At 39.2% G+C, this 24,899-nt stretch overlaps 1 protein-coding gene across 5 annotated transcripts in view; it reads right to left on the reverse strand.

Moving 5' to 3' along the window:
- map2k5 (mitogen-activated protein kinase kinase 5) overlaps window positions 1–24,899 on the reverse strand; it is a 68,933-nt gene that overhangs the window by 32,881 nt on the left and 11,153 nt on the right. For all 5 annotated transcript variants that reach the window (XM_058076832.1, XM_058076834.1, XM_058076831.1 and 2 more), the window contains 12 exons: window positions 24,731–24,798; window positions 24,585–24,633; window positions 23,628–23,692; window positions 13,199–13,238; window positions 11,951–12,019; window positions 11,408–11,489; window positions 9,780–9,841; window positions 6,010–6,058; window positions 5,817–5,890; window positions 2,251–2,301; window positions 2,098–2,169; window positions 811–840 (listed from right to left, as the gene is read on the reverse strand). In XM_058076832.1, the coding sequence (XP_057932815.1) occupies window positions 811–840; window positions 2,098–2,169; window positions 2,251–2,301; window positions 5,817–5,890; window positions 6,010–6,058; window positions 9,780–9,841; window positions 11,408–11,489; window positions 11,951–12,019; window positions 13,199–13,238; window positions 23,628–23,692; window positions 24,585–24,633; window positions 24,731–24,798 (711 nt within the window). The remainder of the gene's footprint in view (window positions 1–810; window positions 841–2,097; window positions 2,170–2,250; window positions 2,302–5,816; window positions 5,891–6,009; window positions 6,059–9,779; window positions 9,842–11,407; window positions 11,490–11,950; window positions 12,020–13,198; window positions 13,239–23,627; window positions 23,693–24,584; window positions 24,634–24,730; window positions 24,799–24,899) is intronic.

Genomic DNA, 24,899 nt, shown 5'->3' on the forward strand with positions numbered 1-24,899 from the left:
AGTTACGGTAATGAGGGGGAAAAAGCTGTACTCAAATCAAAGCTAGCATGTACCACGCCCCCCCCCCCATACACACACACACACAAATACAAATCTTGAGAACAATCTTGTTGACACATATTCCAAGCCCCCCCCCAATAAGGTACATCAGCTGACTGTACAAAAACAACAAGTACAATAGGACTTTTATAACCACTGTATGAGAACAATATTATATATTATATATAATATATAATATTATATATAATATCAATTATATATATTATATTTATATATAATATTATATAATAATATAATATTATATAATGATATATATATATAATATATATATAATTATATATAATATTTTGAGAGTATAGACTCATATATATTATATATATATATATATATGCACTTTACATTATGTTGTTCATATTTGGTGTCTATTCTATCTATTTATTCTCCACATTATTATTATTATTATTATTATTATTATTATTTATTATTACTTATCTTCTTTTGTGTCTGTTATTATATGGGAGCCAGGCAACGACATTTCGTTGGCAATTTCACTACTGTGTTTTCATGTGACAATAAAGGGAGTCTATCTATCTATCTATCTATTATATAATAATAATAAATATAATAATATTATTATATAATATGATATAATGATATATATAATATATATAATATTTTGAAAGTATAAATAGACTCATATATATTATATTATATAATAATAAATATAATAATAATATTATATAATAATATAATATTATATAATGATATATATAATTATATATAATATTTTGAAAGTATAAATAGACTCACCTGTGGATAGGGGAACATGCCGAGGGCCAGCTGTGTGGAAAAAAAAACAATATGAAACTGGATGAGATTGAGTATTCTTGTGGAAAATGAAAATTTTATGATATTATTCTCATTTTTAGCCCTTTGTATTGAGCTGTGGATGCCTATAGAGCAGCTACACACAATAACCAGCACAGAAAGCTTTCTAGATTTTCCAGTATCTGCACCTATTCTAGGTGGACTTTGTTGGATTTCCAAAATTATCTGTTTTAATTTATTCAACCACTGATCCATCTGGGGGCACGCCCACTCTGCTGTGATTGGTCACATCCCAAGACTAAACTAAACAGAGCAGGGAGGAGGGCGGACCTACAGCCTGTAACCGGACACGCCCATATAAGGAAGTCACCCGAGTGTTCAGAGTCATTCCAAACTTCATGATTTGAAACACAGGAATACAAAATTCTACCAACATTTATAGGTCAGAAAAGTGGAATTACCATAAAAGGTCCCCTTTAACAAACATCTGTCAACATGTCAATGCAATTAATTATTGTGGGTCATTACAGGAGCTATTTCTGAAATGTTGTAATGGTACTAAAATGGTATTAAATAACAATACATGCATGTATTACGGGGTATTATTGTGACTCGCAGGAAGTTATTACTCAATATAACAGTCTGACTCATCGGGTAAAAAAAAAAAAAAACGCTAAAATCATCGCACGGCAACTTAACACTCAAACGGTAGGCTAAAAATGATACAATAAAAGCACTTTAAATTAAATTATATATAACAATATATCTCCTTAAATGTAACCTGAATGTGTGGTGCTTTGTGGGGGTTGGCAGTTGGGGGAGTGGGGTGGGGGGGGGCAGCTGTCCCTGACATTTGGCAAGTCGCTCAGTCAATGGAGGATTATTGATTGAAACATGAAGATATGATGTGAAAGGACGACGGCGGGACTCATTTCATTCATCTCACTTCCTGAGTTAGAAAAAAACCTGGTGACAGATCGGGAAAATATGACAAAAAGTCGCTATTGTCTCCTTTCCCCATTGTTACGCGTGTCATGATATTAAACTTTATTGACACACAAAGATGAGACACACCATTTGTTCTATGGTGGACATAGAAAGATGGAGAATCGATATATCCTCGGTGGGCGGATAAGTGACAAGCGGGATAGTGAAATGTAAATTATATTTGAAAACAAGACCCGAGGGAGCGATGAAAACTGTATCATCATCATCATCATCATCATCAGCGCTCCCGCTACCTCAACAACAGTCAGGAATACGTCCTACCTCCATGAAAGAGATTCCAACACTCCAGACATCGGCGTGGATCCCATACTGTTCCCCTGATATCCGTTCTGGCTGTGAACGAATAAGATGCATTCAAGTCCCTCATAGCCGAAGTAAAAAAAAAAACTAAAAATCGATCGGAAAATCACTTACCGCCATGTATGCGTTTGTTCCCACGTACGTTTTGGCAATTGAATTCACCAACTGCAAATGACATCAAATCACAAAGGGGTTACTTATGTCATAACAACACTGGGCTTCGTAGTAATAACTCATTTATCATTGACCGCGCACACACACACACACACACACACACACACACACACACACACACATAGGGTCTCCTGCCAGATGTCCATTTACTTATGGCAGCCCGCCACAAACAAACACATGACATAGGAGATAGGAGGATTTGGCAGGGATTCATATCCGCAACAATTCCAGTGATTTGGCGACTCCGACATGATACAAATAGTCCCCCCCCCTGTTTATGGCAATTAATTAGTTCCAATTTTGCTTACTTAGAAATTGAATATTTTAATATTTTAGCGCATAGAAAACCTGTTTACAACCTTCTAATTAGTAATGTATTGTAATGTAATGTAAATGTATTAGACATGAAGTAACACCCTTTTATACTCCTATTACCCGATATATAATTAGAGGGCGGCACAGTGGTCGAGTGGACAGACGAAAAAAACGCACAAGGGTCGCAGGGGAGCTGGAGCCTAGCTGTCTTTGGGCGAGAGGCGGGGTACACCCTGGACTGGTCGCCAGCCAATCACAGGGCATATTTTGACAAACAACCATTCACACTCACATTCATACCTATGGACAATTTGGAGTCGCTAATTAACCTAGCATGTTTTTGGAATGTGGGAGGAAACCCACGCATGCACGAGGAGAACATGCAAACTCCACACAGAGATGGCCGAGGGTGGAATTGAACCCTGGTTTCCTAGCTGTGAGGTCTGCGCGCTAACCACTCGACCATCGTGCCGCCTGTTATTTGTATCATTCATTCATTCATTTTCTACCGCTTTTTCCTCACGAGGGTCGCAGGGGTGCTGGAGCCTATCCCAGCTGTCTTTGGGCGAGAGGCGGGGTACACCCTGGACTGGTCGCCAGCCAATCACAGGGCACATTTTGACAAACAACCATTCACACTCACATTCATACCTATGGACAATTTGGAGTCGCTAATTAACCTAGCATGTTTTTGGAATGTGGGAGGAATCCGGAGAAAACCCACACATGCACGGGGAGAACATGCAAACTCCACACAGAGATGACCATGGGTGGAATTGAACCCTGGTCTCCTAGCCCTGAGGTCTGCGCCCGAACCACTCGTCCACCGTGCCGCCCGTTATTTGTATCATTCATTCATTCATTCATTCATTTTCTACCGCTTTTTCCTCACGAGGGTCGCGGGGGTGCTGGAGCCTATCCCAGCTGTCTTCGGGCAAGAGGCGGGGTACACCCTGGACTGGTGGCCAGCCAATCACAGGGCACATATAGACAAACAACCATTCACACTCACATTCATACCTATGGACAATTTGGAGTCGCTAATTAACCTAGCATGTTTTTGGAATGTGGGAGGAAACCGGAGTACCCGGAGAAAACCCACGCATGCACGGGGAGAACATGCAAACTCCACACAGAGATGGCCGAGGGTGGAATTGAACCCTGGTCTCCTAGCCGTGAGGTCTGCACCCTAACCACTCGACCACCGTGCCACCCGTTATTTGTATCAATTTGAGAAAAAAAAAACAACATCATGCATCTCTACTGCATATGAATGAACCAACCAGTAAAAGTCCTCCATTAGGGAAATGTATCTCAGTCTGTCCCTTTTTTTTTTTTTTTTTTTTACATGATCTAAATGTTTTGACATTTGAAGTTAATAGCTTGGGGGTGTCCACAACCCTCACCGAAAGGAACACGGCTAAGACAAGGTGCTTGTGTGAATATGTGCATGTGTGTGTGTGTGTACACATTCAAAGGCACATGACAGGGTCGTAATAATGAATGCCAATTCCCGTACGGCTGTTTTTCCTTTTGGAGCATATCCTCCAGTGACAGGAGGGCAGCATGTAAACCTTCATTCTGTAAAGTTGAGGAATTGGAGATTGGGGCATGTTTTTTTTGAGGCATGAAATTCATACTGTCTCTCAAACGTCTGCAGCATTTCTTAGTTGTGTCAGTATCAATTGAACCGTGCTTGTATATTCATTCATTTTCTAACCGCAGTCCATTTTCCGGGGCGGCACGGTGGTCTAGTGGTAAGCGTGCAGACCTCATAGCTAGGAGACCAGGGTTCAATTCCACCATCGGCCATCTCTGTGTGGAGTTTGCATGTTCTCCCCGTGCATGCGTGGGTTTTCTCCGGGTTCTCCGGGTTGTGATTGCCCCCTAAAGCTAATAAGCTAATAAGAATTCATGCTTCCATTCATCACAGCAAGTCTTCCAGGTTCTGAAGCAGCAAAACAGCAGCAGACCATCACACTACCTCCACCATATTTTACTCTTGCTATGATGTTTCCGAGTGGTTAGCACGCAGACCTCACAGCTAGGAGACCAGGGTTCAATTCCACCCTCGGCCATCTCTGTGTGGAGTTTGCATGTTCTCCCCGTGCATGCGTGGGTTTTCTCCGGGTACTCCGGTTTCCTCCCACATTCCAAAAAAACATGCTAGGTTAATTAGCGACTCCAAATTGTCCATAGGTATGAATGTGAGTGTGAATGGTTGTTTGTCTATATGTGCCCTGTGACATAGCAACAGTAAAATATGGAGGAGGTTGTGTGATGGTCTGTGGCTGTTTTGCCAAATTTTGTCCAAATTTTAATAACGGAATGAATAAATATAAATCAATAAGTGGGCGGCACGGCGCTCTAGTGGTTAGCGTGCAGACCTCACAGCTAGGAGACCAGGGTTCAATTCCACCCTCGGCCATCTCTGTGTGGAGTTTGCATGTTCTCCCCGTGCATGCGTGGGTTTTCTACGGGTACTCCGGTTTCCTCCCACATTCCAAAAAAACATGCTAGGTTAATTAGCGACTCCAAATTGTCCATAGGTATGAATGTGAGTGTGAATGGTTGTTTGTCTATATGTGCCTTGTGATTGGCCGGCGACCAGTCCAGGGTGTACCCCGCCTCTCGCCCGAAGACAGCTGGGATAGGCTCCAGCACCCCCCGCGACCCTCATGAGGAAAAGCGGTAGAAAATGAATGAATGAATGAGTCCATTTTCCAGTGGTATTGTTAGACAGTGATTACAAATCACCTTTGAATTTGAGGTTAAGAACAATATCATTACATTTTTTACCAGGGAAATATTCAGGGAATCTAAATCCAGATATTGCAATACACATTTAGGTAGGTGTACTGTATGTATGCTGAGGAAAAATACGTTTAGAAAAAAACATGCAGACAATATGACATGGGTATATTGTCTGCCACCCACGCTTTCTGCACCTCTGTTGAATGCATATCAATGAGGCTTGGCAGTTGTGTGCACGCTCATAATTATGAGCAGATTCTTTTTTGGAGGCTGCGGAACAATGGAGTGGGGGGAAAAACGTGAACGTACGAGACGGACCCTTGGGAGAAAGCACTCCCGTCGTTGAGTCTATTCTAAATGAATGCGGTGATTGATAGGTTGACCATATGCGCACGAGAAAATTATTTTCCCTCATGCCGACCCAAAGAGAGGAGTACCTGAGTGCTGACGCCAAAGTCGCAGAGCTTCACTTGTCCTCGGGTGTTCACCAGCATATTGGAGGGCTTGACATCTGCGGAGATAAACTGCTTGAAAAACCGGCGACATCAGCAATCCGACGTTGATCTTTTATCATCTCGGCTCCTGTTAAGCAAAACAAAAAAAAAAAGCCCACAGTTGCTTTTCGCTCACCCCTGTGAAGTATCTTCAGGCTCCACAGATACGTCAGGCCTTTCACCACCTGAGAAAAAAACATTTTAAGCATTTAAGCAACTTTCTAAGGAACTACTCTCTTTCTGGGAATTCCGAGCACACTTAAAGGCAGCAAATTGTACTTCTGCATTAAGAGTTCCATTAGTAAATGATGAGCATATCCACTTCCTGGTTTTCTTTGTCTTTCTGTTTATTTAGTCCAAACATACATGCATAATTAAGACGCTGTGTTGTTCAGAGTGTCCTTAAAATGCACGCCGCCGTCTTGTTGTTTTGATGACGACCATGGTGAGATACGACGTTTTTCGGGATTTGTGCATTAACGCTACACAAAAAAAAATGGTCAGAGCACTTGTCTGGGACATTTAGCCTTTCTGGTATGTTAGTCTATCATGCTAAATTTGCTAGCATGCTAATAATAACATTCTAGCATTTGCTGTTATTTTCATAGGTAGACACATAACACTTATACTTAAACACGTATCACTATCATATTTGTTGTTAGCATGCTATTGTTAGCATGCTAATAGCATTCTAACATTTGCTGTTATTTTCATAGGTAGACACATAACACTTATACTTAAACACTTATCACTATCATACTTGTTGTTAGCATGCTATTGTTAGCATGCTAATAGCATTCTAGCATTTGCTGTTATTTTCATAGGTAGACACATAACACTTATACTTAAACACGTATCACTATCATACTTGTTGTTAGCATGCTATTGTTAGCATGCTAATAGCATTCTAGCATTTGCTGTTATTTTCATAGGTAGACACATAACACTTATACTTAAACATTTATCACTATCATACTTGTTGTTAGCATGCTATTGTTAGCATGCTAATAGCATTCTAACATTTGCTGTTATTTTCATAGGTAGACACGTAACACTTATACTTAAACACTTATCACTATCATACTTGTTGTTAGCATGCTATTAGCATTCTAGCAGTTGCTGTTATTTTCATAGGTAGACACGTAACACTTATACTTAAAACACTTATCACTATCATACTTGTTAGCATGCTATTGTTAGCATACTAATAGCATTCTAGCAGTTGCTGTTATTTTCATAGGTAGACACAAAACACTTATACTTAAACACTTATCACTATCATACTTGTTGTTAGCATGCTATTGTTAGCATGCTAATACATTTTCATGGGTAGATGCATGAACAATTAGCGCTATCATGCTAAGTGTTACCATGCTAACATTAGTACAGTAGCATTTTTAGCCATTTTTATAAGTAGACACAATTATGGTAAGTGTTAGCATACTAATATTTAGCATTGCTAGCATGCTCACATGACCATTCTAACATTTTTTGCAATTTTCATGAATATGAACTTAAGCCGACATTTAGAGCCATCATGCTAGCTCTTAGCATGCTAATAAATTTTCATGGGTAGATGCATAAACAATTAGCGCTATCATGCTAGGTGTTACCATGCTAACATTAGCACAGTAGCATTTTTAGCCATTTTTATAAGTAGACACAATTATGGTAAGTGTTAGCATACTAATGTTAGCATTTCTAGCATGCTAAAATGACCATTCTAACATTTTTTGCAATTTTCATGAATATGAACTTAAGCCGACATTTAGAGCCATGATGCTAGCTCTTAGCATGCTAACAATTATACTAACATTTTTAGCATTTTTGCACCTCTACAAACGCTTAGCCCCATTATGCTACATACGTGTCAGTATTATGATATTAGCATGTTAAAATTATTTAAGTCATTCAAACCCTTCCATGGTATGTTTTCATGGTCAAAGAATCAAAATATTTATTGTGTAAACCACAATATGGCGGAATTACGATATTGGAGCTTGGTGGAGGTCTTTTCTAGTTTTCATCTGTGTGCCAACCTCACGTGGAATGGTGCTTTCATTAAGTCAAACTGTTGTCTCTCTGATGCTTAAATGATTCTCTGTGTGGAAATTCTGAGCATCACTTGAACTGAACGTAGTCTCTCCTGAATGGCATTTAGAAAAGTGCACTTGGCACAACACGTCCCTATGATTTCAACACGACTGACTAAAGTAAAACTGGCATTGCAGTAATCCACATCACCAAGTGCAAATGCCCCCCCCCCCCAAAAAAAAGCGGTGGAGATGATGTGTGGCCCTCCTGAGGGCCTCTCCTGTGATAATTAAAAGCTGCAACGGCCAAAAAGAAGGGAAAGCTGTAAATTAGAATTAACACAGACTAAGCAGCTGTCATTGTTCCATCTGAAGGGGGGATATCGCAAAGACGACAAGAACCCAGAGTAGGTTAATGAGTGTCTTGTCAACATCAAGTCTGCTACTAGCAAAGTCCTTAACTCTTTTTACGCAAAAATTAGACACTAATTCAACTTTTCTTTCTCAGTATCTCAGTAAAATCCCAGCCATTTTTGAAAACACAACCCCTTCAGTAGTGGCCATTTTACACCATTTTGATTGACCTTCCATTGCACACAGAATATTGGGTTCATTGGCGATATAAACACGGAACCTACCAAAGATTAGACTCTTGTCTTTCATCAGAATTTTTTTTTTTATTTCTACCTTTTTTCGTTCTTTTGTAATCAGCAGTGGAACATAGGTAAGTTTCAGGAAAATAGCAGCTCCCAACTATAAAAGGGAGAAAACCAACTTTTTCCTGAAAAGATAAAGTCATTAACTCTTTATACGCAAAAAATAGAGACTAATTCAACTTTTCTTTCTTAGCTCAGTAAAATCCCGGCCATTTTTGAAAACACAACCCCTTTAGTAGTGGCCATTTTACACCATTTTGATTGACCTTTCATTGCACACAGAATATTGGGTTCAATGGCGATATAAACACAGAACCTACCAAAGATTAGACTCCTGTCTTTCATCAGAAAAAAATGTTATTTCTACTTTTTTTCGTTCTTTCCTTCGTAATCAGCAGTGGAACATCGGTAAGTTTCAGGAAAATATCAGCTCCCAACTATAAAAAGGAGAAAAGTAACTTTTTCCTGAAAAGATAAAGTCCTTAACTCTTTCTACGCAAAAAAATAGAGACTAATTCAACTTTTCATTCTTAACTCAGTAAAATCCCAGCCATTTTTGAAAACACAACGCCTTCAGTAGTGGCCATTTTACACCATTTTGATTGACCTTTCATTGCACACAGAATATTGGGTTCAATGGCGATATAAACACGGAACCTACCAAAGATTAGACTCTTGTCTTTCATCAGAAAAAAATTGTTATTTCTACCTTTTTTTGTTCTTTTGTAATCAGCAGTGGAACATAGGGAAGTTTCAGGAAAATATCAGCTCCCAACTATAAAAGGGAGAAAACCAACTTTTTTTTTGACAGCCCTGACTTAGACTATTTTGCTAATTTTAAGCATTAGCATAACTTCCTTCCTGGGTGCACATATTTGACATCGCAACATGGAAAGGAACGCTACACCTAGTGTCCAAAATATGTAGCATTAACTTTCGCTCGTGAACTGAGGCGTTGTGTGTGGTGAAGCTAGTCACTAGCCGGCTAGTAGCTACGCTGGTGTGGTGTGGCGAGGTGTCACTACACCGGTAAAGTAGTTCTTTGGCGCAACAATGTTAATATTAATAACAACAAACAGAATAGGTGTGTCTCATTATATGAATTCTTAGTTGTCTCTTTTTAGCTGTTCTTATATCTTTAGAACACCCAGAAAAGAGTGTTCATGTCTCTTAAAAAAGGCGCACTTTAAAATGAAATTTGGATTTTGGACACTTACTGCCACAGCAATCCTGCCCAGGACATGTTCAGGGATTCTTTTGTACACATCAAGTGAACCACCTGCATGAAAAAAAAGTGTGAATATTATTATTAATGTGGATTTACCTGCAATAAAATTTTAATACCAGTTGAAAAATTATAAGAATATAAACTTTGCATTGTGCATCTGATGGATATTGGACTGCACTCGGCACCAGTAACAACCTTCATTTGGGCCGAGGATGGTCCAGTGTCTTGACGGACAACCAGTGGCTCAGGGCGGGGTTACATTTTTGGGGGCTTTTGGAGTCCACAACTCAATACATTGGGCTGAAAATTAGCATAGTAGCTCCCCTTTAATGCTTCTAAAATGTCTCCTTTTTGCACTTAGAAGCTCTACTTAGACCGGGGGTCTCAAACACGCGGCCCGCGGACCAAATGAGGCCCCCGCCTCGATATGAAAGTTTAATGTTAGTGCGGCCCAAGTTTGATATGGATGCCGTATGGTATCATGTACCGAGAAAAAATTATTACGTTTGATTAATGTTCATGTTAAAGGTTAAATAACTGTTAATAGTTATCCTCCCTATCCGTGTGGAAGTGGTAAGTTTTTGGCTATTTAAGTTGAAAGGAAATAACTTGAAGGCTACCGTTTAGGTCGCTAGCTCTCTAGTTTGTGAGTTAGCATGTGTCTCAAGACCCTGCAGTTGCGCAATATGTTGTAAATAAAAAGAGTATAAATGTGACTATAGTCGTGTTTTGTCATGTCTACAGGGCTCTAATAATGCTTTGTTCATTTTAATCTGAAAAAAATAATTTGTCTACCCACCAACTATATGTGGTTTCTTAAGTTATTATTTGCCCTTTTATTATTATTATTATATTTATTTATTTATTACTGATTGATTTTCTTTATTCTTGATTTGTTTATTTATTTTTCATCTTATTTTGTGTAGAAAAATAAAAATTAAGATATTTGAGAACAGTGGAATATTTTATCAGAGCTTTTATTGTAGAAAATCGAAACCAAAGCAAAGTTTATTCATTTTTCTGTTTTTAATAAATGCGTTTTTTTTGGGGGGTTTTTTTTGAAAACCTGATGCAACCCAGACCCTAGCTCCAGTGGCCCCCCAAGTAAATTGAGTTTGAGACCCCTGACTTAGATGCTTCTTAAGATCCAACAGTGTAAAATTAACATTCCTGAAATTTGGAATCCGGAGTGTACCTCTTAGTTAAGAACAATCATCAACACAAGGAGGTTGTTAAATAAATTCGCCTGAATGGGTCAGCAAATTTGAAAATGTGTTCTTTTTTTTTTTTTTTTTTTTTTAAAGTGCCAAGCTGGTAGACGTACTTTGTTGACAGTTTGACAAAAGTGTGAAACAGGGGAATCGATGCATTAACACAGTTAACACACACACACACACACAGACATTCACCTATGAAACCAGCGGAGACACATGCCCCCCCCCACCTTCCCTCCCACAATTCCACTCAAGTCGGGATTTATCACGCCCTTGTAGCTTTTAGCACACACGGGGCACGGTAAGCAGGTCACAACAGCATCACATTCTTTTTGATCGGCAGATGTGTGAATGGATACATGCATGGAGGGGGGGCAAGGGGGAGTGGGGGGGGGGGGCTCACCGTCCATAAATTCTGTGCATATAGATATCCGGTTCTCCACAAAGAAAGCGCTGAAGAAGGTGATGATGTAGGGCGAGTCACACTGCAATAAATAAGCAGAAACAACAATCAAGACACAAATACAGTAGAACTGGGGTGTCCAAACTTTCTCAAAAGGGGGGGGGGGCATCGTGAAAAATCCAAGAATGGACGGGCCACATTGATATTTTATATTTTATAAAGCAACCCACGGAGATATGCTAAGTAAAAAAAACAACCTGCTCTAAGCTTTATGATATAGTACTGTAGATGGAAGCGCTTGTTTTGCTCACCCACACATCACGGGTGATCTTGCCTCATTGAAGCGTTTCTATTTAAGTGTTATAGGAGCTATTTTTAACATTTATCGATATGATGTCATTACCCCCTCATATGGGCCGGATAATTATCATGCACCCCTAATAAATACATACATACATACATACATACATACATGACCTTACTGTAACTATTACAGAATAAAGAAAGACGCCATCTTGCTTTAAGCAACAAATACAAACTGACCTTGTAGAGGATTTCTAACTCTGACATGATCTGCTTCTGGAGCTCCACGGTGATGTCGAGAGGGATCACCTGCAAAGACACAGCCGTGAGGAAACAGAAAAAAAAAAAAAAGTATAATAATACTGTCATCAGTTCAGGTGCTGAGAATGTAGCTCCATTTATTCCAGGACACTAGTTTGAGGCCCCCGCCTTGAAAGTTTAATGTTATATGATATGGATGCTGTATGGTATCATGTACCCAGAAAAAATTATTACGTTTGATTAATGTTCATGTTAAAGGTTAAATAACTGTTAATAGCTATCCTCCCTATCCGTGTGGAAGTGGTAAGTTTTTGGCTATTTAAGTTGAAAGGAAATGTGTCTCAAGACCCTGCAGTTGCGCAATATGTATTCTTGATACTCTGGGTACTCTGGTTTCCTCCCACATTAAAAAAAAAAAAAACAGCTGGGATAGGCTCCAGCATGCCCGCGACCTTCACGACTAACAGAAAATGGACTGATGTAATGAGGAAATGGAAGAACCAGAAATGGTGGGCCAGGAAAAATATCAAAAAGGCGAAGGATGGTGGGAAGTGTCAAAGAAGACAACCCACAGATCACTTCCAAGGAACTAGTTTTAAAATAAAAATTATAGAAAAATTATTTAAAAAAATGAAAAAAATTATTAAAAAATTATTTAAAAAAAACAAAAAATAAATACAAAAAATATATTTAAAAAATTATATAAAAAAATTAATACAAATAAAAAAATTATAAATAAAAAAACGAAAAAATAAATACAAATTAGAGAATTTTGCATGCAGGCTCTATTATTAAAAACATATATTAAAACACTGTAAATAGGTTTTCTACGCTCTAACCACCAAGATATTCCATTTATAAATAAGGAATCTACTTATGACGGTGGGGGAACCAATCAACCGCCATAGACAAGGAAGTAATCCCTTTCATTTTGTTGTGTAATAAAGTCTACGTAAAAATTCAACTGACTGTCTTGTAGTGTTCCCCCAACTCATAGTCGTCATTAAAATAAGAAGAAAACTATTTAAAAAACTATTAAAAACTATTAAATAATAGTATAATAACTATGTAATAACTATTTATTATTACTAATTATAATAACTATGATGAAACTATTAAAACAATGTCTGCCACTGGTCGTGTCAAAGCCAGTACAGAAAAACGTTTGTTCCCCCTGGAGAAATAAACATTAACGGTATGAAAGCTCAGTCATAGCCGATGTCTCACCTTAACAGCCAAAATCCTCTTGCCGAGAAGATGGTACGCTCTGCAGGGACAAAAAAACAACAACATCAAACTCTCATTGTAATTCCTAACACAACGTGACACACAACACAACACAACATTTAACTTAACTGTTCAAGAGAACGCTACACCTCGTGTCAAAAACAAAAACACAGCAGCTTTTGCTCGTGGCCTGAAGCGCTTATGAGCGAGTGTGTGGTGAAGCGAGCGGCTAGTCGGCTAATGGCAAAGCCTGTGTGGTGTGGCGAGGTTTTTTTTTTTTTTTTTTAAAGTGGTTCTTGGATGCAACAATATCAGTAATAATAACAATGTCGCTGTAGCTTGGTTAAAAACGGGACCTATTCGGCTTTTCCATTTTTCTGACCTATAAAAGGGAGGGAAAGCTAACTTAAAGAGGCAAGCATCAGGCAGAAGTGGTTGGAGTTACCGATTATAATTTTTTAATAATATATACATATATAATAATATTAATATATAAATTATGTAAATTAATATAAATATTATAAATTAATATATATTATAATACACATATAATATAATTCATCCATTCATTTTCTACTGCTGGAACCTATCCCAGCTGTCTTCGGGCGAGAGGCGGGGTACACCCTGGACTGGTGGCCAGCCAATCACAGGGCACATATAGACAAACAACCATTCACACTCACATTCATACCTATGGACAATTTGGAGTCGCTAATTAACCTAGCATGTTTTTTGGAATGTGGGAGGAAACCGGAGTACCCGGAGAAAACACACGGATGCACGGGGAGAACATGCAAACTCCAAAAAAAAAAAAAAAAAAACTCCACACAGAGATGGCCGAGGATGGAATTGAACCCTGGTCTCCTAACTGTGAGGTCTGCACGCTAACCACTCGTGCAGCCCATGATGGGAATAATAGTTTTTTTTCCCCAAACTCATATTGGTACTTGTTTGTATATTTCTTATTAGTCATTCATTCTTTCATATAGACAAACAACCATTCACACTCACATTCATACCTATGGACAATTTGGAGTCGCTAATTAACCTAGCATGTTTTTGGAATGTGGGAGGAAACCGGAGTACCCGGAGAAAACCCACGCATGCACGGGGGGAGAACATGCAAACTCCACACAGAGATGGCCGAGGGTGGAATTGAACCCTGGTCTCCTAGCTGTGAGGTCTGCGCGCTAACCACTCGCCCACCGTGCCGCTTTGTAACATCTTTCAGAAAATTACAGAAAACTAAATAAGATTCTTTTCATAAGATTTTTATAAGATTCAAACATGATGAAATAATGTAGAAATAAACTTTTTTTTGTTTATAGAATTACACAAAAATGTTTGAGTAACCTAAGCCAGTGTCCACCCTGCTGGCTAAGACTGTTGGTTAATAACTAATGTTGCATTGGCATTGGTGATTAAAGGGCTGCCTCAGTTTCAAGGTGTCTAGCCAAGAAGCAACGTGATACTCCCGGCCTGCGCGGCTGTAATCACACTTTACACCGAGCGCATTCTGCCTCACACGCCGATAGTTGGGTCGCCAGGTATGATCGTGATACCTGGGGCCCACGTCATCCCCGTCAGCAGGCAGGCAGCTGTTAGCGCATATTCATTATTGAAGATTGCTGTTGAGGTAATGCGACTGGTGAACTTAAGCTCAAGGCGATGTAACTAAAGCGGCGGTCTGGCACGAGGAAGTTGAAATCATAATGGGACCCGTGCTCCGGCAACTCAAAACCCACGCCTGACCCCGTGACCTCATTTCACATAGAATGGCATGCTCAGAACGTCCTTTGCAACTGCCACACCAACACACTCTAAAGATATACAAACAGATAAAAAGAAACCGCTAAGAATGCATGGAACGGGACACAGCTATTCCCCCTCATTTACATAATGTGACCTGCATATTAACCAGGCATTACAAATACAGAAAGATCACAGAGCCCTGACCAAGAGAATGCTTTACATCAGGGGTCTCAAACACACGGCCAAATGTGGCCCGCAGGCCAAATGTGGCCCGCAGGACACTAGTTTGAGGCCCTCGCCTTGATATGAAAGTTTAATGTTAGTGCGGCCCGCGCAAGTTTGATATGGATGCTGTATGGTATCATGTACCCAGAAAAAATTATTACGTTTGATTAATGTTCATGTTAAAGGTTAAATAACTGTTAATAGTTATCCTCCCTATCCGTGTGGAAGTGGTAAGTTTTTGGCTATTTAACTTTAAAGGAAATAACTTAGAAGGCTACCGTTTAGGTCGCTAGCTCTCTAGTTTGCGAGTTAGCATGTGTCTCAAGACCCTGCAGTTGCGCAATATGTTGTAAATAAAAAGAGTATAAATGTGACTATAGTCGTGTTTTGTCATGTCTACAGGGCTCTAATAATGCTTTATTCATTTTAATCTGAAAAAAATAATTTGTCTACCCACCAATATGTGGTTTCTTAAGTTTTTATTATTTGCCGTTTTATTATTATTATATTTATTTATTTATTACTGATTGATTTTCTTTATTCTTGATTTGTTTATTTATTTTTGATACATGCTCGTAAACAGGTTTTTTATACTGTAATGATGAAAATATGGCTACACGGTGGATAAGTGGTTAGCACACAGGCCTCACTCTGGCCTCACAGGGACTCCGGTTTCCTCCCACATTCCAAAAACATGCTAGGTTAATTAGCGACTCCAAATTGTCCATGAATGCTGTGAGTGTGAATGGTTGTTTGTCTATATGTGCCCTGTGATTGGCTGGCCACCAGTCCAGGGTGTACCCCGCCTCTCGCCCAAAGATAGCTGGGATAGGCTCCAGCACCCCCGCGACCCTCGTGAGGAAAAGCGGTAGAAAATGAATGAATGAATGTTACAAAGCGGGCAGCACGGCGGTCGAGTAGTTATGGCCACTAATATGACTATATTATCATTATCATGGAGTTTGTTTGTTTTTTTTTTACCCAAGAATACATTTAATTGATGTCATGGTCTCCCTGAAAGAGCCATTTTCACAAAGAGGCTTATGGACCCGTTTCCCTGTTGATGTCTCAGTATTCTTCTAAACTACAATCAATATCAGCTAAGCATGACTGCTGCCTCGTAATTAAAAGGAGGATGTTAATTGAGGCGAGATCGCAGGGGTAGAAATGTTAATGCTGAATGAGCAGGTTGGTGGAAGCCTAAAAAGCTATCAAACAAACTACCTGGAGCTCCCCCCCCTCCCCCATTATTCTAGCCTGAGTACCCAGCCTGTGGCTGAACACGACCACAACACAAGCACTGTGTACGTTCTGCTACGACTACGACTCTGCATCAAATATCCTTTGAATATTACATGATCTCATTTTGCTAGAAAACATCTTGATAATCTATAAGATACCCATTGCATCTGACAGAAAAATTACATTAAAACAATAGTAAAATACGGTGGTGGTAGTGTGACGGTCTGGGGCTGTTTTGCTGATTGTGTATGTTCTCCTACGACTCTGCATTAAATATCCTTTGAATATTACATCTCATTTTGCAAGAAAACATCTTGATAATCCATAAGATATCCATTAAATCTGACAGAAAAAGCACATTAAAACATTAGTAAAATACGGTGGTGGTAGTGTGACGGTCTGGGGCTGTTTTACTGCTTGTATACGTTCTCCTACGACTCTGCATTAAATATCCTTTGAATATTATATCTCATTTTGCTAGAAAACATCTTGATAATCCATAAGATATCCATTACATCTGACAGAAAAAGCACATTAAAACAATAGTAAAATACGGTGGTGGTAGTGTGACGGTCTGGGGCTGTTTTGCTGCTTGTGTACGTTCTCCTACGACTCTGCATTAAATATCCTTTGAATATTACATCTCATTTTGCTAGAAAACATCTTGATAATCCATAAGATATCCATTACATCTGACAGAAAAAGCACATTAAAACAATAGTAAAATACGGTGGTGGTAGTGTGACGGTCTGGGGCTGTTTTGCTGCTTGCTGATAAATGTAGGGATGTGATGATATATTGAAATACGGAATTAATTTCTACTACTTTACCTTGCACTGCTCCTCATGAGGCTACGCTCTTCTGCACTACAAGTGTGTATAATAGCGGCCCCGCCTCCACCCACCCAGAAAGAGAGACTCTCGGACCGACAAAAGGGCTCACTCTGTTCATGCCATTGTTCTACGGAACAAACACGCCACGGCGCTGACACCAAAGCATAGAGTGAACCCGCTTCCTGCCTGTTTGGAGGTGAGAGACAATAATAAGGCTGGTCAAATTATTACTATTTAGTTGGGAACTAATATTTTCCTGAAACTTACCTATGTTCCACTGCTGATTATTAAAGTACGGAAAAGCGTAGAAAACAACTTTTTTTTTCTGATGAAAGATGGAAGTCTACTCTTTCCTCTGGTAGGTTCCATCTTTATATAGAACAGTCAAAATGATCTAAAATGGCCGCTACTGAAGGGGTCGTCTTTGGAAAAAATGTCGAGTTCATTTTTTGTCCCGTTACTTAGAAGGAGGGCTGCAACGATTATTGGAATAATTGTTTGCCTGCTGGGCGGCACGGCGGTTGAGTGGTTAGCGCGCAGACCTCACAGCTAGGAGACCAGGGTTCAATTCCACCCGTGCATGCGTGGGGTTTCTCCGGGTACTCCGGTTTCCTCCCACATTCCAAAAACATGCTAGGTTAATTAGCGACTCCAAATTGTCCATAGGTATGAATGTGAGTGTGAATGGTTGTTTGTCTATATGTGCCCTGTGATTGGCACTGGAAGGTAGGTGACTATGCGTATCTGTACTTATAAAGACAAACTCGAGACATATGCCCATAATTTTAAAATTATGTATGTCCGAACGTACGTTATAGAATAGAGTTGTGGTTTGTTTTAAAGGGGAAGCTATGAAGATAAATACCCAATACAGCTTGGTTAAAGAAGACTGTCCTTGACCACCTCAGGGCTGACCATTCTTGTATGAATTACATTGACAGCGGGAGAGATGGGGGACAAGGTTACATAGCCGCCCCCCCCGGTCTCTTCCCCCTGATCTGACCCCAGTAAACGTGCCCCATTGCCTGGATCTTATTTACACACCAGCTCCTCTGTAATAAAAGCTCCATCATGCAGTATTCATAGGCCCTCTTGTTATATCTCTCGAGTCGGGGGCTATACGTTAGGGGGGCCTGGCCTTCTGGATCAGGGCTAATGCGCTACTTTTACGCTGCTACATGCTTGACGGGCCACCGCTCTCACCACCTGACAGCTGTAGCGTTACGGGGTCATGTACTCGCACAACATCCTAAACACACACAGGGCCGCTTGGAAGGAATATTTATGTTATGAGATAGAGAGATAGATGGAGGGATGGAGAGATAGAGATGGAGAGAGAGATATAGAGATAGAGATAGGGAGGGATGGAAGGATGGATGGATAGAGAGATAGATAGAGAGAGATAGCTAGATAGATAGCTAGATAGATAGATAGCTAGATAGCTAGATAGCTAGATAGCTAGATAGCTAGATAGCTAGATAGCTAGATAGAGAGATGGAGAGATAGAGAGAGGGATAGATGGAGGGATAGAGAGAGATAGAGAGATATGGAGATAGGAAGGGATGGAGGGATAGATAGAGAGATAGATGGAGGGATAGAGAGATAGAGAGAGATATAGAGAGATATAGAGAGAGAGAGATATGGAGATCGGGAGGGATAGAGGGATAGATAGAGAGATAGATAGAGATAGATAGAGATAGAGATCGGGAGGGATAGAGGGATAGATAGAGAGATAGATAAGAGAGATGGAGAGAGATAGAGATAGATAAGAGAGATGGAGAGAGATAGAGATAGATAAGAGAGATGGAGAGAGATAGAGATAGAGATAGATAAGAGAGATGGAGAGAGATAGAGATAGAGATAGATAAGAGAGATGGAGAGAGGGAGAGATAGAGATAGATAAGAGAGATGGAGAGAGAGAGAGATAGAGATAGATAAGAGAGATGGAGATAGATAGATAGATAGATAGATAGATAGATAGATAGATAGATAGATAGATAGATAGATAGATAGATAGATAGATAGATAGATAGATAGATAGATAGATAGATAGATAGATAGATAGATAGATAGATAGATAGATAGATAGATAGATAGATAGATAGATAGATAGATAGATAGATAGATAGATAGATAGATAGATAGATAGATAGATAGATAGATAGATAGATAGATAGATAGATAGATAGATAGATAGATAGATAGATAGATAGATAGATAGATAGATAGATAGATAGATAAGAGAGATGGAGAGAGATGGAGGGATAGATGGAGAGAGAAATAGATAGATGGAGAGAGATAGATGGAGAGAGAGATATAGATAGATGGAGAGAGATAGATGGAGAGAGAGATATAGATAGATGGAGAGAGCGATATAGATAGATGGAGAGAGAGAGAGATAGATGGAGGGATGGATAGATAGATAGAGAGATAGATGGAAGGATGGATAGATAGATAGAGAGATGGATGGATGGATGGATGGATGGAGATGGAGAGAGATGGAGAGAGATGGATGGATAGATGGATGGATAGATGGATGGATAGATGGATGGATAGATGGATGGATAGATAGATAGATAATAATGATTTAAAGTTTTGTTTTTTTTTCAAGATGGCGGCGCGCTGTACGGCTGCATAAAAGCCTTCTGAAAAGGAGTAGGAAGAAGCAGAGTCCTCCATGTCTGTTAGTTTAGTCATGTTTAGTGACATGTACGTATGAGCTTACCATTCTTCATAGGATTGGCTTTGAATGTGACAAGCTGTCATCAGGGGTAGGTTAGTCTTATCTTTCTTTTGGTACGTTCCATGTTTATATAACCATAGAATTCCTTGAAAAATCACTCCAAATGGTTAGCACTCTTTTTGAAAAACGAGTTCATGTCAACTACGACATGAATATGATTCTAGAAACAATAAAATCACGAGGACATGAGCGAAACGCTGATTAATCCAAGTGACTGAAGTACCTAGCATTAAAACTAATCAATAGAGTGACAAAACAAATCAATAGAGAAAAGGCTAAGAGGCTAAGAGACGTTAACATGCCGGTTTTAATTGCACTCCTGGATTGAAGAGACCAAAAGAACGGCCCTGCGTGTCCTTGTAATGGTATTTATAAGCCATAGAGTGGACAAGATGGTGCTATGAGAGCGCGTAATAAAAAACAAAAAGGCAGACGCTGACGGATGACCAGGTCAGCATGTGAGAGCTGAGGTGTTTTGGTAACATCCAATCGAGTCTTGATTGGCCCTGGGTCGTAAACAACGGGATCCGGGGGTTGAAAGGTGATGTTTTTACACGTGACGACGCCAACGTTGGACAGAGATCCAGCTCCACAACGGGAATAGAAATATCATACAGAAGTACAATAATAGCGGCACGGTGGTCGAGTGGTTAGCGCGCAGACCTCACAGCTAGGAGACCAGGGTTCAATTCCACCCTCGGCCATCTCTGTGTGGAGTTTGCATGTTCTCCCCCGTGCATGTGTGGGTTTTCTACGGGTACTCCGGTTTCCTCCCACATTCCAAAAAACATGCTAGGTTAATTAGCGACTCCAAATTGTCCATAGGTATGAATGTGAGTGTGAATGGTTGTTTGTCTATATGTGCCCTGTGATTGGCTGGCCACCAGTCCAGGGTGTACCCCGCCTCTCGCGCCCAAAGATGTTTGCATTTAGTCCAGGGGTCTCAAACTCAATTTACTTGGGGGCCACTGGAGCTAGGGTCTGGGCGAGACTGGGCCGCATCAGGTTTTCCCAAAAAAAAAACAAAAAAAAAAAACGCATTTATTAAAAACAGAAAAATGAATAAACTTTATAAAGCTCTGATAAAACATTCCGCTGTTCTCAAATATCTTACTTTTTATTTTTCTACACAAAATAAAATGAAAAATAAATAAACAAATCAAGAATAAAGAAAATCAATCAATCAGTAATAAATAAATAAATATAATAATAACAATAAAACGGCAAATAATAAAAACTTAAGAAACCACATATAGTTGGTGGGTAGACAAATTATTTTTTTCAGATTAAAATGAACAAAGCATTATTAGAGCCCTGTAGACATGACAAAACACGACTATAGTCACATTTATACTCTTTTTATTTACAACATATTGCGCAACGGCAGGGTCTTGAGACACATGCTAACTCGCAAACTAGAGAGCTAGCGACCTAAACGGTAGCCTTCAAGTTATTTCCTTTAAACTTAAATAGCCAAAAACTTACCACTTCCACACGGATAGGGAGGATAACTATTAACAGTTATTTAACCTTTAACATGAACATTAATCAAACTTAATAATTTTTTTCTGGGTACATGATACCATACAGCATCCATATCAAACTTGCGCGGAACGCACTAACATTAAACTTTCATATCAAGGCGGGGGCCTCAAACTAGTGTCCTGCGGGCCACATTTGGCCCGTGGGCCACGGGCTTGAGACCCCTGATTTAGTCGATTTGGTCATTTGTATGCTTAATGTAGGCAAAAAATATGTACAATTTTCTTAAATATTGATATTCTTCGTTCAATAATGTGCTTTGAAAAACAACGATAGCATGAAGTTGTGAAATTCATGCAGCGAAAGATGACTTCTTTATAATAAAATAATTTTAATTTGCTCATATCATATCTTTTCTTTCTTTTGAATGTATATTAATATATATAGTCCATTACCCAAGTGTGTAAAACATGCATGATAAATAAACTACCCTGCTTCTACTATAAGTCTTTTTTTAAAAAATAATGCACAACAGCAAAACAAGGTAGAGTTGTATCCCCACCCCCCACCCCTTCTCCTCCCAACCATAACATTCCCGGCGCCAAAAAGTATGGATTTTTCTGCTGCGCTAAATTGACTGAGAAGTTGTCGGATTTGCAATATTGGCCTTCACGCAAGTGTACTGTAACCATTCCTCCCGCTAAACATCAGCATTCTGTTTGTCCTACAACGATGAGAGATTGGACTTTAATGAAACAATCTAAAAGCAATAAAAGACTCAAATGTATTTGGAATGAGACAAGAGAAAATAAAATAGACGCCATTGCGGTTTGGCGAGATTGGAAAAGGTGGATTGTGAGACAACACTTTGCCCCCCCCCCCCTTGTCAAGGTTAGCCTGAGCAGTAATCAATACTTCAATCTCAATAAAGGGGGCTTCAAATGTAGGCGGATTGATGGGGAGGAGGAAACAAGGAAGGAGTGGCATCCTTGTCATAGTAAAATATCTGTGGAGCCAGTACTGACGGAGACTGGGACGGGGTACTGTTTTGTACAATACACTAATTAATAATTGACTGAATATACTATACAATCGGTCTTTGATATAATACATTGCAGTATACTGAATTTCAGACTTGTGACCGATCCTCATTTCTTATTTTTTTTGGCACTAAAATGTTTCAGATCATGAAAAAAAATCAAATATCACTCAGTGACAACACAAATGAACGCAAAATACAGTTTTTAAATAAAAAAATAATATAAGTTTCAATTAGTGAGGGAAAATATTACAAACCGACATTGCACTATGTGGAAAAAAGTGATTGCCATTTTGCTAAAAAAAACATCTTGATGATCCATAAGAACCTTGGGAAAATACTCTGGTCTGTTTAGACAAATGTTGAACTTTTTGGAAAGTGTGTGTCCCATTACATCTGATAGAAAAAGAACATTTAAGCAATAGTAAAATACGGTGGTGGTAGTGTGATGGTCTGGGGATGTTTTGCTGCTTGCTGATAAATAGTAATAAATAATGTTCCAGAATGCCAACATTCCTCCAGAAGCGCTGGAAGAGACTCATTGCAAGTTATCATAAACACTTGATTGCTTATTAGCTTTTGGGGGCAATCACTTTTTCCACACATTTGGATTACAAACCGACTTTGCACTATGTGGAAAAAGTGATTGCAATTTTGTTAAAAAACATCTTTATGATCCATAAGAACCTTGGGAAAATACTCTGTGGTCTGTTTAGACAAATGTTGAACTTTTTGGAAAGTGTGTGTCCCATTACATCTGATAGAAAAATAACATTTAAGCAATAGTAAAATACGGTGGTGGTAGTGTAATGGTCTGGGGATGTTTTGCTTCTTGCTGATAAATGGAAGCATGAATTCTGCCGAAGGAGAATAATCATTGATGTTCTAGAATGCCAACATTCCTCCACAAGCGCTGGAAGAGACTCATTGCAAGTTATCGCAAACGCTTGATTGCTTATTAGCTTTTAGGGGGCAATCACTTTTTCCAGTACATTTGGATTTTTTCCCACCCATAATAATTTCAAATTTTGATTTTGTGTTGAGTTTTTTTTTTTTTTTGAGAGTCCTTTCCAAATATTGTGCTACCGGTACCTCGATATGTGAATCACTTACTTGTACACGGTTCCTCCATTCCCCTGCCCAAGTTGCTCTTGGTATTGAATATCTTGGGCATTGATCTGCAAAGTAGGGAGAATATGACAGTACAGTAGGTGAAAGGTGGGACTGTAACAGGCTTTTTAGTTTCAGATAAAAAAAAAAAAATAACAAACTGCATTTTGAGTTACGTTACATTGACCTTTATGATACGTTCATACACACGAATGCCAACAAAACACTAATTTAGGAAAGTGAAAATTGATGTGAAATTAAAAGAAAGGAAGGAATTGGATGTAAATATTTACGTCCATATAGCCGTTTACACAAAAGACAAAAATATTTCTGCTTGAATTGTATCTTTTTTTTGTAGTTGGGAACTGATATTTTCCTGAAACTTACCCATGTTCTACTGCTGATTACTAAAGAACGGAATAAGGTAGAAACAAGCTTTGTTTTTCTGATGAAGGTCTCATCTTTTTTTTGGTAGGTTCCATGTTTTTTTTAATTATTATTATTATTTTTCCATGTTTATATATTCTTAGAACGCAATATTATAATTGTGCCTTGAAAGATCGGTCAAAATGGTAGAAAATGGCCGCTACTGAAGGGGTTGTCTTTTGAAAACTGGCTGAATGAGAGCTTCCGGTAAAACTGCTTGTTTGAAAGCTGATTTACTGTGATAGAAGGTTGGATAATATGATAAATAAAAATAGACATATATCTATCAAAAGACTTAATTGAGACACAAGACACTTTATGGGCAAGAAATGTGGCTGCTTGGTGCTTAGACCCCCCCCCCCCCCCCCCCCCCCCAAAAAAAAAAAAACTATACCGTGAAAACCGTGTCGGCAAGTGGAAATCCCAACGAATCGATACAACAAGAACAAGCGCTCGTGATCATGTGCTCTGCTGAGTGGCTACAGGGTACAAAAGGACAAACAATGGCGTGTACTTCCACTAAAACACACTCACCTGTCCATTGGTTAAGATCCGCTTCAGCTCTGCAGATGATTGCTTTAAGCTGAATTTAAAAAAAAAAACAGTTTATAGTTACGTTTATATTTTGGGAGCCCTTTCAGCTGAACTTTGATGATGTGCTAAATGCTCCCTGAGCTTACCTGTTGTTGGCCATGGCGTCTGTGACGCCGTGTGTGCAGTCATTAGTTGGGGTCGGCCTGGTATTCACCTACGTTTGTGCAAACATAAACACTTTACGGTTACGGCGGAATGACACACACAGTATAACGTATCCCTAAGACAGTTTTCCTACAGTGTTGCGACATTTTT

The sequence above is a fragment of the Doryrhamphus excisus genome, chromosome 7, assembly GCF_030265055.1.
Source record: "Doryrhamphus excisus isolate RoL2022-K1 chromosome 7, RoL_Dexc_1.0, whole genome shotgun sequence".
In the NCBI taxonomy this organism is placed as follows: Eukaryota; Metazoa; Chordata; class Actinopteri; order Syngnathiformes; family Syngnathidae; genus Doryrhamphus; species Doryrhamphus excisus.